The following is a 14,004-nucleotide window of genomic DNA, read 5'->3' on the forward strand; positions in this document are numbered from 1 at the left end:
CCCTACCCTATATATTGAAAAACAGTCCCTGCCCCCCAAAAAATTACAGTCTAAGTAAACTATGCTTTTGTTTTGTGAAAATTTTACATTTAGTAACAGATTAACTTCAGGTTACTCAAACTTTGCCCAGGTGAGGGCTGCACTAGGAATTTGTCTCTCTTTTGTTTGCATGATGGAGCGGGTTGCAGTCAATAGGGAGATGCGGCCCTATGGGGGTTACATGTTCCAATGTGCTGTGCTTCATCTAGATCCACCAGGCTGCTTAGCACAAGATGCAGTATTGCATATTGGGACATCTAGGTGGAATTTTCAAAAGCACTCAGTGTTAACCTAACTCTACTACCATTTACCACTGAATTCAACGGGAAGGAAATTACATCCATGCTCAGAATTTTGAAGATCTATACCCTTGTCCCTAAAAAGCAGCATTACAAAATTGTATAGGTAGCACTTTGGCCACTCCTGGATTCATTCATTCTTATGTAAAAAAAATTGAGATTCTGAACAACAATACATTTTCTTGGTATATCAGTTAATGATACATTGAAAAGTGAAAAGCAAAAAGTAATACCTAAGGCCATCACATGTACTAAGAGCAAGCATAGAATCAGCAACTCCTTCAACAACTCCACGATAATAACAGTGTGTCTGAAACACAATGAAACCACATAATTACGGGTAATTACATAACAGTATTTTTTTCATTCAAGTGAAAGACCCAGACTACTCATTTGCACAATATTTTATTTATTAGGGCCAGATTTTGCCAGCTTTACTCAGAACTCTATAAGTTGTCTCAATTTTCTTCCACGGGATTACTCTTGGAGTAAAACACTACTCACTATTTGTAAGCACAGCAGATTTTGACCCTTCACTGATAAAAAATTGGTAAAATAGTTGGTAAAAAAAATTTCCCCTCCTTTACAAATGAGGGAAAAATTCTAATTTAACCCATTCCCAACCTCTGACAAACCACATGGATCTATTTTGTCCATCCTGTTCTTTGGCAGGTAAACGCTGCTTTTAAAGCCTGAATTGTTCAGGAAGCACATTTAAGTACATGCTTAAGTTCTGCTGAAGTCTCATGAATAAAGTTGAGTACATACTTAAATGCCTTCCTGAACAGGAATAAATGTTGGCATGTGCTTAAGCGTTTTTCTGAATCAGGGCCTCAAAACTGGGTAACTTTGCATCTTGATCCAAAAATGTATGTTACACAATGGCTATATAGTCAACTAACCTAATTTCAGTCTTTACATAAGCTTCCAGAGCATCCTCCTTATACATTCATATATTTCTGAAAATGGGTTATTGCAGACACCATGTCATCATAAATAGCAACAGGTTAAACATACTTACAGTTAAGATTATAGCACGGCAGCCTTACATTTTATACCCAGCGGTAACAATGACATAAAAATACCACACGTTAAAGGAGAAGTGCTTAAGAAGGCCTAAAACACGATCCAACGCAACCTTCTATTATTCTCTAGTTGGTCTTTCAGTGCCTTATTTATTGTTGTGAACTCAAGCAATTGTCATTCCTATATCAGGGAAGATACAAACACAACCAGAATTAATGGTTGTGTATAAGTATTTTTGTTTAAAAACTTATTTAAATGTATATGCATCCTTGTGGACAGCCTTTGGTGTCACAAAGCTTGGCTCCCCTGTGCTAAAGAAACAGTCTGACACAAAACTTGAACTTTAATAAGCACAGTACCTTGATTTTTGAATGGGTAGCCTCCAATTTCCCATTTTTGCTGTATGTATATAGTACAAAATCTTCACTAACAAGCTTTCTGAAAACAAAAATAAACTGCTGCTCTTTTAAGAGTCTATGACAAAATATACATCATCAAGTATCATATTCAGCAATACATTGTGAGGGTAGCACTTTGATGATAAATTTGCTGTTAAATACGGTTGAAGGACATAGAGTATACAATAGGATGCTTTTTAAAAAAATCAGCTGCATCATTTTGAGAATAATTTACTTTTAAAATATTTTTTACCAAAAAAATCCATAAATGTATTGTTTTTTAACTTGATGCATTCTTTCAGTTATTGGACAAGTGGCTGGCCTATAAACTTTTGGGGATGGATAACAACAAAATTAGACACATTCCTCCACAATAATTAACAAAAATAGGTAGCAGAAATCTAATTTTGCACTGCTTTATTTTTCAGTGAGAACTTTTTCTTCTGTAATAAATCTCTATTAATGGTATGCTTTTTGGCATACTGTTTCTTATATACAGTGGTACTAAGTGAAAATGTCATCAGAATTTTAAAAAAATTAACTACAGTAATATTTTCACATTTTATTTTATCCATTTTCAAGCCAGCTCCTTTATACAGTATTTATTACCACCTCACTTTCATTACATACTAACATTTTAGACTCCTTATTCCAAACAATCTTCAATACAAAAATAGTGGTCTCTATTAAATAAAATATAAAATTGAAATGTGTCCTAGAATACTGCATAACCTACTTATTTTTCTTTAGCTTTAGGATGTATGTTCCATTTGCAGTTTGAATGGAATAAGAGCGATTATCATCTGAATGGTCCTGAAAACAAAACAAAAAAAATCCCTTAGTTACACCGTTACCTACCTGATCATAAATTCATATTTTCTCTAACCAAAGAAGGCACTACTACGACTTTTGTTCAATGTTTTAGGTATACAACACATTTACAAAGAGGGATATTTTGAAAACCTCATGCTTTGTATATTCCACAGTGATGGTGGCATTCCCTGCATTATCTTTTATTATATGCAGAGGCGTTGTAGTCGTGTTGGTTCCAAGATTTTACAGAGACAAGGTGGATGAAGTAATATCTTTTATTGGACCAATTTCTGCTGGTGAGAGAGATAAGCTTACAAAGAGCTGTTCTTCAGGTCTGGGAAATATTAAAGGACACTCTGTGTTGGTCCAATAAAAGATATTACACCCACCTTATCGCTATTTTTTTTATTGAAATTTTACATTCTATGCAGCTAGGAAAACTTCATGGAAAAGACACAACAGAAAACAAACAACCAGCAGAAGGATTAAAATACTCTGCTAATAGAGACTTTTATGGAAATGTGACAATATAAACTTATGCTAATAGGAGAGTAGAAAATAACCATTAGCAGTGGTAAATCCAGACTAGCCGTCTAGGGTTTTATACTAGGTAAAGGTAATAATTGGAAATATACCAATCTCCTAGAACTGGAAGGGACCTTGAAAGGTCATTGAGTCCAGCCCCCTGCCTTCACTAGCAGGACCAATTTTTGCCCCAGATCCCTAAGTAGCCTCCTCAAGGATTGAACTCACAACCCTGAGTTTAGCAGGCCAATGCTCAAACCACTGAGCTGCACTCCAGCTATTCTTAGCCAGCCAAGCATATTTACAGCAGCCTCTGGCTGCTCTGACCTGTATCATAAACCAAACTAACTCCTGAATGATCCCAGAATCCAAGGAGTGCAAAGATAGCTTAAAGCCTACACTTTACGCTGAGCAGAGCTTGTCTGGACCCATGAATCAGGGCCTCCGTAATAAAATTATGATGCCAGGCTGGTGATGGGATGCACTGTTGCATCTTTCATTACAACATCTCCTCCCACACACCTAGAAAGAGAGTAACTTTCATCTTATTTCAAACATGGGACACTAAGCATACTACTAAAGCTTTTGGCATAAAACTTACAATAAGATTTTTGAAAATGATTTTTATGGGATAATAAATGGAGACTGCGCAGTGCTTAAAAGAATGGAGTAGCTTATCATAATGAGCTGATTACAGAGTGATTATTTTTGTAATTACCAATTAGAATTCCAATGCTTAGTCATTAATGGTGGGCTTTTCAAAAGCGTTCAGCACTGGCCTCTCTCTACTGTCATGGAAGACAACTGGAGTGTTCCTGCTGACTTCAATGGGAGCAAATTTAGGCTATCACCCAGCACTTTTGAAAATCCCCATCCAAAAGAGCTGTATTTTAATAGTTATGCTGTAAAAAGTGTAGGAAAGCACCAAGGGGAGGCAAATGTGGAAGATTATCTCTTCTTTTGTAAAATCAGCATCTGTATTCTTCTCAGATGACTATCTATCCTTCTTAAAATAAAAAAAAATCTTTAAAAATAATTCATTAATGTTTAACACTGGGTTATTGCTTGTAGTGTCAATACAGTCCATGTGTACTGATGTTGTAATGTATCTTGCTACCTTGGATGTTTCATTTAAAACTTTTATTACAAAAGAAGGGAGAAAATGTGTAGGGAGATTCATTGTGTAGAGTAAAAACAAAGTCTTTGAGGCCCAACCATAATATAATGCCTTGTGGCACTCCTTACGCAAATCATCATTTCCCAATAAACAATATTCAAATTCAGATTCTACAGGTCAGTTCCCTGAAAGATGACTAAATCTGACCCGTTATACAGTATTTCCCTGGCAACCACACTCTAACTTGGAGGCAAATATTATCTCAAATATCCATTAATATTTTTTCTCTCCTAGGGAATTTAGTGTCAAATTTATCACCCCTTACTCACTCAATTAGCCCCACGGAATTAAATGGGACTACTTGTGCAATCCAAGCATGATTGGGCTCTTGTTTACGGCGAAAGGCACTAGGATGACTGAAGTCCTCTGTTTAGCCGAAGAACAGGCACAGCATGGACAATGTCAGTTTAAACTTCCCTACACTATCTAATTTGACCTAGAGGAAACACCTGGCAGTTTTCCATGTTCATTCAGATTTTTGTCTCTGCTAAGATTGCCAACAAAAGTAGCAATCAGTATGAACTGAACTAGAGGTTTGTGTGATGTGGACTGAGAACACCATCTCATGCCTGTTTTGAAGCCAATTCTGAGAGCACAATATTTCACCCACAAACACGAAACCTGCTGAAAGATATCAGAAGAGATTACTTACTATTCTACACAGTAGGTTGTATTCTTTTATATATACTGTAGTGCAATATTAATAGTAACAAATAATTCAGAAAAAAAATCAGATAGAGAAACAAACCTCATGTAAATATGTGTGGCGTCGCTCCCTGCCTGTCAAACTTCGAGGGGTAATTATTTCAAATGTTGTAAGTCTAGATGTCTGATGAGAGGATGCACCTAAAAATAAAACGTAAAATCTCTAAAGAAATAGAAACGGTAAATAATACACAAACTCTGTATGTTCATAATGGTCACCACTGAAAATCAGTTTAATCAGAGGCAGCTAAGTGCAGGAAGAGAAAGGATGGTCTCATCTTTAATCAGTTGAATGCCATAGTAAACTGGATTCTATCCCTGTCTGAGCCAGAATTCCAATGATATGCTGGGCAAGTCATATAAAAATTTTCACAGGTGGCCAATGTGTTCCTCATTTTTTGGGTACCCAGCTTAAGGCTCATAGGGTCTGATTTGCAGAAGTGCTGAGTGCCCAAAACTGCATCTGAAGTCAATAAGGGTATGTCTACACTGAAATTAACCCCCCCCACAGCTGGCCCATGTCAGTAGACTTGGGCTTGTGGGGCTAAGGCTAAGGGGCTGTTTAACTGTGGTGTAGACATTCAGGCTTAGGTCCCAGAGCCCAGGCGCCAGCCTAAGCCCGAACGTCTACATTGCAATTAAAAAGCCCCTAGCTAGACCCCTGCAAGCCTGAGTCAGCTGACACAGGCCACCCATGAGTTTTTAATTGCAGTGTAGACATACCCTAAGAGCTCTGCTCTGAATATAATAAAGTGCTATAGCATGCTAAATACTCTGAAAAATTAAGTCCTCAAATTAAGCACCCAAAATTTGTTGACATTTTAGACAATTTTGGCTTTAATCTTTCTGCCACAGTTCCCCCACGTGTAAAATACCCCCTCAGTTCATAGGAGTGGTACAAAAATAAATTCATTAATGTTTGAAAAGATTTAAAATACTACAGTGATAACACCACAGAAGAGCCCATGAGGCAATTCATCATTCTGTACTCAGTACAGGGTTTGGATGATGTGCAGTAAATAATGTATGGTGCCACAAATTAAATGACCAGGATTAAAAAAACCTAGATAACCACCGATTCGCTGAATAAGGCTGGAATCTTATGGAAAAAATAATGTGATCATGTAATTAAAAACTGGATCATAACACCTACAAAAAAGCTAAGGTTGTACAAGTGACATTAATTCTGGCATTTTCTAACTTTTGAGTGCTTGATTTTGCAACCGTAATTATGTTCTTTTAATGTAGCATGGTGTGATTTTTTTTGTTTTCCCTTCTGTAACTTCCTATGTTTGCAGGAAACTTAAAAACTAAAAAGAGAAATTTCATCATGTAGAACCGCACTCACCCCAACATGGGTCATCTGCAGAGTTGGTGTCTTTATATCTCCAGCAAAGTTATCTACAACTGAACCTAACAGAGTAATCGGTAGAAGTAGAAGGCAGTTATCTTCTATGTGGACCAACCACGAGGGTGGCTGGAGACACACACTTTGCCTATCTGTTTCACAGTGATTTGCTAGACAGCAAAGAAATGCGGAGACTCAGCAATAATGGATTCACTTTGAAGTTCACAGGGAAGTGTGTCGGGTAGTTACAGATCCCTCTGCCCCATTTCTTCACCTCACCACTCCTCCCTGCCCCTTTTTTCTCCTATCCCCAACTCCCCAGCTCCTGCCATGTCCTCTCCCTTGCTGATATCCCCTTGGCTTCTGTCCATCCCTCCTGTCCGACTCCTGCCCCTGTCTCTATCCACAGTTCCTTCCCATCCTCCCCCACACTTTGTGTCTGCCCCTCTTTCTATATCTCTTCCTGGTTTTCAGCTCCCCTTTGGTCCTGCTTCTATTCTCCCTCCCTACCAAAGGTCCTGCCACATTCCCACTAATGTACATCTCTTCCCCAACCCTGTTCCTTACCTATCTGCATCACACACATGGCTCTTGGTTCACTTTGCTGCCAGGCATGGCAATAAGGCAACATTGAGAGAACACAAGACCCGGTGTCCCTGCTCAGTTCCTGTGCATGGTGCCACAGCACTCACTGTAGCCAGAAGGGGCAATTTCAGGGGATGGCGCATGGGCAGTCCACTCAGCACATAGGAGCTGTGAAGGGATGGAACATGCTCAGAGCAGACTGAATCTTCACAGAAGTTATCTGCCCAACTCTAGCATGTGAAAACAGATTTTTCAGAGGCTTATAATTTGGCCAAATTTGAGCAGAGTTTCACAAGAATGGCAAGGGCACATCCCTGATACCAACGGAACCCCTTGCCAAATTTCAAGTCCCTGCTCCAATGCATGGAGGCACTAGAGCTTCTCAGAGAAATGGAAGAATTTTTTAATGTTGGAAACACAATCCATTTCAACCTAGCCTCCTTCGCAGAAATGGCATGGAAAATTTCAGTCCAAACGGTTTAAGTTTGGCAAAGTTATATGCAAGTGAAAACAGGGTCTTACAATAGAAACAAACAGCTATAGAAATCACTACTTGTGCCACCTATAAAAAATGACTTTGCCTTTTTATTTTCATTTGGTACAGTATCAAAACAGAAGATTGTTTATGAAATAGCTCAGGCAGTGGTTCTCAAACTTCTGTATTGGCGACCCCTTTCCTCACAGCAAGTCCCCAAGTGTGACCACGCTTAGAAATTAAAAACACTTTTAAAAAATATTTAACACTATTATAAAGGCTGGAGGCAAAGCGGGGCATGGGGGTGAAGGCTGACAGCTCGCAACTCCCATGTAATAACTCATGACCCCCAGTTTGAGAATCCCAATAGCAGGACATGAATGCCAGATGTATCTTTTCTTTTTGCAACTCTATTGACTTTTTCCTTTCAGTCAAGCAATTACAATCACTTTTGCCTTTGTGTTTCTAAGCTGAATTTGTGTATTCCTTTTTTAGGTTTTAACAGGTCCCTGTGGTTACTCAAGTGGCTAGCAACTCTGGTCAGGCAGCTAATCCTTATGACACTTCTTGGTTGAGTATGCCTTAACACTTTCATTTGAGGTTTCAGCATCTCAATCAGATATCAGGTTTCACCATCTGAATATGAATGCTGATTATATACTTTATCTTAACAGCCTGACCATTTTATTAATCATTTTTCTTATTTCATCTAAAAGTACATTTGGTTGTACACTCACTTAAAGCCTTTTAAAAAAACTTTATTATTTCAAAGAGTATTTAAAATATACATAGCATTAAAGTGACTTCTTTATTGGTATCAGTGGCTAACTAGCTAGTGGTTTTTAACTTGAGAATCATTTTAGAGTATCTATCATGAACTTCTGCTTAAATACAAACAATCTGTGTTTACCAGAGATTATTTTATTTCTCAGAGTTAGGCAGAAAATTATTCCTGGACATAGATATACATAAAATTAAATTCATAGATAAAATCCACATTTTATATTACTCTCCTTATGCCTCTGGGGTACACATCATGCTAGGTGTTTGCCTGGCTGCCACACTCCACCCAAGGAGTAGCAATTCAGTGTTACTGAGTACATATAATTTCTAAAGTTGCTTGGTAAAATCTGGCATGAATGGCACCAGATAGGTGTAAAATACTACTACTGAAAATAATTTGATAGTGGAAAGATAGGAGAAAATGTGGGAAAGTAGTAAACAATTATTTTTAAATAATGGTTCCCTTTCACCCCCACCATTTTAGTATCCGGAGTCTAATTGTAACATGGAAGTAGAATAGAAACTCACTCAACTCCAACTGGGAGAACCATTGTGAATTAACAAATTTGGATAATGTATACACAAAACACAGGATAAGATTAACATATCACAAAATATACATTGTTTATTTGACAAGTGTAGTTCAGTTTTAATATTTTAGTATAATATTCATAGAACCATGTGGAAATATGCAGATGAAGAGCATTATATAAATGCTAACATTATTATTTTATTTATTCTATAGTATACTGTATTTCATAAACATTATGATGATATCAGACTACAGCTCTTTGCTACTAAACCTTTGCTAAGAAAATTTGGTTTGCAAATTATGGGTATGAATTAGCAGAGTGCAAGTTAATAAGGTTGTCCTTTATTTCAGTGGCTTCCTAGCTTTTAAACATCCATTGGAAAAAAGCAAAATAAGGAGCATCAGGTAGCTTTCAATTTAGGGCACAATCTGGAAAATTTTAGGTATTTTCTTAATTTTATTATGCATGTAAATTGCAGAGGTGGCTGGGAGCCCTGGGGCGATTTAAAGGGGGCGATTTAAAGGGCTCTGGGCTCTAGCTGCTGCAGAGCCCCGGGCCCTTTAAATTGCCGACAGAGTCCCAGGGCTCCAGCAGCAGGGCCTGGGGCTCCAGCTGCCACTACCCTCCAGGGCCCTTTGAATCGTCTCTGGAGCCCTGCTGCTGGAGCCCTGGGGTAGCAGCGGCAGGGCTCCGATGACTATTTAAAGGGCCTGGGGTGGTAGAGGCAGCAGGAGCCCCAAACCCTTTCAATAGCCACCAGAGCCCTGCCGCCGCTACCCCAGGGCTCCCGCAGGCTCCGGGGCTATTTAAAGGGCTATTTAAATTGTCCCCAGAGCCCTGGGATAGCAGCAGTGGGGCTCCAGCGGTGATTTAAAGAGCCCGGGGTGGTAGCGGTGGCAGGAGCCCTGGGCCCTTTAAATCGCCACCCGAGCCCCGCAGCCGCTACCCCAGGGCTCTGGCAGCGGGGCTCTGCCGGCAATTTAAAGGGCCCTGGGCTCCAGCCCTTTAAATTGCTGCCTCAGGAAGCCAGTCCACCCCGGTATGGCACACCAGCTATTGCCGGCAGGGGTGGCAGGTTTGTAGAAATTTTGATGGTGCCCAGAACCTGCCCCTGCCCAAACTCTGCCCCCCCAAACTCCACCCCCCACCTGCCCAAGGCTCTGGGAGGGAGTTTGGGTGGGGGAGGAGGTCTGGCGTGTAGGCCCTGAGCTGGGGCAGGGGACTGGGGTGCAGGAGGGGTGCAGGGTGCAGGCTCTGGGAGGGAGTTTGGGGATGAGAGGGAGTGTGGAGGGAGGGGTGCAGGTTCTGGGAGGGAGTTTGGGGATAAGAGGGGGTATGGAGGGAAGGGTGCAGGGGTGAGGGCTGTGGGGTGAGGCTGGGGATGAGGGGTTTGGGAGGGGACTCAGGGCTGAGGCAGAGGGTTAGGGTGCAGGGGGATGAGGGCTGGAGATGAGGGGTTTGGGGTGTTGGAGAGGCTTAGGGCTAGGACAGAGGGTTGGGGTGGGGGGGATGAGGGCTCTGGCTGGGGGTGTGGGCTCTAGGATGGGGCAGGGCTGGGGATGAGTTTGGGGTGCAGGCAGGCTGCCCTGGGACTGAAGCCAGAGAGAAGGAATTCCCCCAGCCCTCTCCCTGCTGGCAGCAGCTAGCTCTGGGGTAGGGACCCCCTTCTCCCCCCTCCAGCAGCACCCCCCCCCCACTGTCACTGCACGTGCTCTTAGGGCCCCTCTCAGGTCCAGGAATCCCCCTTGCCTCCCTTGTGGTGGGTGCCATGCTTCGGGGGGGGGGGGGGGCTGCCATCACATGTGCACATCCTCCCCTGCTGCTGCCCCTCATGTAGCCTCACTGGAGCTGTCCCTTGCCCAGCGTGGGGCAAGAGCACTGACTGCGGGCAGGGGGGCAGCTGTACTGGTGGAGGGTCCCACCAGAAAATGAAAAGGTCTGAGGGGGAAGGGCAGCCTGCCCTAGCAGTAGTGGAGGGGGACACTAGGACGCTGTGGCAGCAGTTAATGCAGTCAGGCAGCATGGAGCTGCAGGGGACGGGGAGAGACAAACGCTCTGCTCCAGGACCCAGGGAGGTGCATGGGGGCAGGGGCACACTCAGAGGAGGTGGGGGGGGGCAGCAGGTGGGGCCAGCAAGTGGGGCCAGGGGGAGACCCGGCCCCAAAAATTTGTGAAGCCAGGCCCCCAGACCCTCAATATTGCTGGAGCCAGGAGGAGGAGTCAGAGAGGGAGAGAATGCTCCATTTTCTTGCCGGTAGCTACTGCACCTTTTCTTACCGGTCCTCGGTACCGGCCTGTACTGGCTTACTTTCACCTCTGATTTTTATCCACTTTTAGCAGATGAGAGACCTGAGGCACAGATGAACTAAGTGTCTTTCCGGAACCCACAGAGGACATTGAGTCAGGGTCAGAATAGGGTTTAGAACTCCAGAGATCGAGGGTCATAATTTTATGCTAATACCACACCTGTAAAAATACTGAATACTGAAATGTCCAGTAACAAAGCTAATTTTCTACGTATTGAATAAAATCCTGTCCTCATCTAACCCATGAGCATCCCCATTAAGTGTCAATAAAATTGAATTTTCTCATAGTCTGTTTATGTGAAAGTATGGCATTGGAGTGGAAACACATCTCATTTATCCAATTATCTTTACAATGCTGTATGATCAGAGATATAATACATCACCAAATTAATTTTTAAAACAAGTTCTACTAATTTATACCTTGATACTAGAAGGAGAGGGAAGTAAAAAAATTACTGTAATTGAATCACAAATATATAGCTGTATAAGTAATGGTCCATACACACTATTATTTTGTTGAATCCTAAATGAAAATGAATAAGAAATTAAAAAATGAGAAGTACAACAAATATACACAATTGTTTTCAGGGAGAATTCCCTCATATCACAGAAGACCTGAAATTTTTTATCCATTGTTCATCACAGATGATGGCTACAGTTATTCCAACTGTCACAACAAATACTTTCTACAGAGCCTAGCACGATGGGGCCCTGGCTTCTAAGCACTACCATAATACAATATCATACTACAAGTGAAATCAAGGAACATAAACCTGGTTATTGGAATAAATGTGCATTATTAAGCTGACTAGGATCATTACAGTCAAAATTCCAGTCTGTTCAGATGGTAAAATAGGAAAGACTACTTGTTATATATGCTGGCCAATGAAGCAGAAAAAGAACACACCATACTTACACACTTGTCACACTGAAAAAAAGATACATCTACAGACCTCATCCTGCAGTCAATACATTTCTCTGGGACTTGTATAAGAATTTTGCTTGAATAAAGAGTTCTGGATCATGACTTATGTGCACAAGCATAACTTGCAGCAACTTTCTCACTGAATATTAAAACTGAAACTCACCTGCTGTACGAACTGGCTTTCCAATAAATATTAGTCCAAAACCAAACAAAAGTAAGCTGCATTTTAACATGGTTATTTTTCTCTGAGCAAACAGTTCACCTACTAAGATGTTCAGAAACACAGTTTTACTTTGGATGGTGCTCTTACCAGCAGTTTCCCTTAAGTGAAAGAACTAGAAAAACTAGAATCTTTTGTTGTCAAGGCAAACAATAGATAGCATTGAAAAAATATTTCAGGTATGTTAGCAAACACTCCCAAGGAAGAGGGAAGTAAAATGTCTCACATTGTGCTTTTTCAAAAACTGGTTAGACAACTTACAACAAAACCCAGTATAACATGATCGTAAATGCTGACTGCAGAAAGCCAGCTGACTGACCCCATCGTAAGGATGACAAGACAAAACTGATTTATTCTAAAACCCTTTGAGATCAAAGACCAGCAACAATATACTCTCAAATGCTAGACGGGAAAACAAAGCATCATATAAGCTAGGTTATTGAGTTCATATGAACCTGCTCAACAAAAATGCAGCTTAAAATGCACCAGAATTACTCAGGTTCAATTGTAATTGTTCTTTGTTTTACACTTTAGGAGTTTTTATTTCAGAAAAATGTTTGAAAATATTGTCCCTATGAACACACAGAAATCACACATTAACCATATAATCCAGAAATGGAACAGAATGTAATTATGGTGATGCTCACGTCACTTTTCCTCCATAGTTAACAATAAACCTTCCCATCATAAGTCTTATTTTGAGTCAACCTTTAACTTTCTCAAAAGCAAAAAGATCTTGCTGAATTTTTATATGCCACATCTTTGCCCAAAGTAGAAAAAAATGTTTTTCAGTTGGATGAACTGGACAAAACGTTTTGAAAATTATGCAGCACCATCTTCTTGCCATTAAAATATTTACTGAGAAGAGGTGGTACTTTTGTTTTGCAATTTTACTAGGAATTCTGAAATTCATTTTTTCCAGATGCTGATAGAGCACAGGCACATTCTCTGGATTCCCATGTAAACAGGGACTTCATACAAAACAGGAAGACACCTATTGCATTTGTGATACAAATTTGTGCTTATTACAGGTTTTAGAGATTTTTCTCTTTACAGTCATCTAATTATGTTTCTTCAGCCAAAATGTAAGGAGTCACAACAATTGCATACTTCAGTTGCCCGATTTTGAGCAGATAAAGTTGCACTACAAGAAAGAAAGAAAGAAATCTGAACCCGTGTAGCGTCCTAATGCAAAATAAATCACCGGAAACAAATGCATAACTTAATAGATCTTTTCCATCTCTAATTTCTGTGGTGTCTCATCAGCGTTCAACAAATTCATTTTGGACTACCATACATGCAATGTTTACAGATTTGGGCTCTATGACTTTATGCCTTAACCCAACAGCACAGTTATGCCTGAGTAATAAGCAGGAAAAAAGGTCCTTGTTGCTATCACATATTCAGTGGTCTTTTTCATCTCACTGAAACAGCTTTTACAATAACTTTGGTAGTAAAAAAAAAAAAAAGCTGTTATTGGGCATTTTTTTCAAATAATATATACTTTTTAAAATACATACATAGTGATAGGGTTGGTCAATGACCAATTATTAGCCTTCTCCATGATCAGGCAGAAGACTCAAGTTGGATGTCTAGATCTGGACGTTTGTTTTCCAGGTCAGCTAGAGGGATGGGAGATTGAGAGCTCTTTCACTTGCTGTATAATAAAATTCCTGACAACCAAGGCAAGGACAGCACTGATTCCACTCTGAAAAGTGTATAATTTCTGTAAAGTTAGATCCCGATCCTGTAAAGACTTACACGTGTACTTAATATTACACAGAACAGTCCTGCTGATCTCAAAGCATGAAAAGCATGTGCATGTCTTTGCATGATCAGAGCCTTAG

General features: G+C 40.4%; 1 protein-coding gene across 1 annotated transcript in view; it reads right to left on the reverse strand.

The window, feature by feature from the left end:
- The window catches only part of LOC123373652 (disintegrin and metalloproteinase domain-containing protein 9-like), a 39,155-nt gene extending 26,605 nt beyond the window's left edge, over positions 1 to 12,550 (reverse strand). The window contains exons 1-5 of the mRNA XM_045022688.1: positions 12,101 to 12,550; positions 5,026 to 5,123; positions 2,499 to 2,575; positions 1,724 to 1,802; positions 572 to 648 (exon numbers count right to left, since the gene is read on the reverse strand). Coding sequence (XP_044878623.1) covers positions 572 to 648; positions 1,724 to 1,802; positions 2,499 to 2,575; positions 5,026 to 5,123; positions 12,101 to 12,170 — 401 coding nt within the window. The 5' untranslated portion in view covers positions 12,171 to 12,550. The remainder of the gene's footprint in view (positions 1 to 571; positions 649 to 1,723; positions 1,803 to 2,498; positions 2,576 to 5,025; positions 5,124 to 12,100) is intronic.
- Between the last annotated feature and the right edge of the window lie 1,454 nt (positions 12,551 to 14,004).

The sequence above is a fragment of the Mauremys mutica genome, chromosome 7 (genome assembly GCF_020497125.1).
Source record: "Mauremys mutica isolate MM-2020 ecotype Southern chromosome 7, ASM2049712v1, whole genome shotgun sequence".
Lineage (NCBI taxonomy): Eukaryota > Metazoa > Chordata > Testudines > Geoemydidae > Mauremys > Mauremys mutica.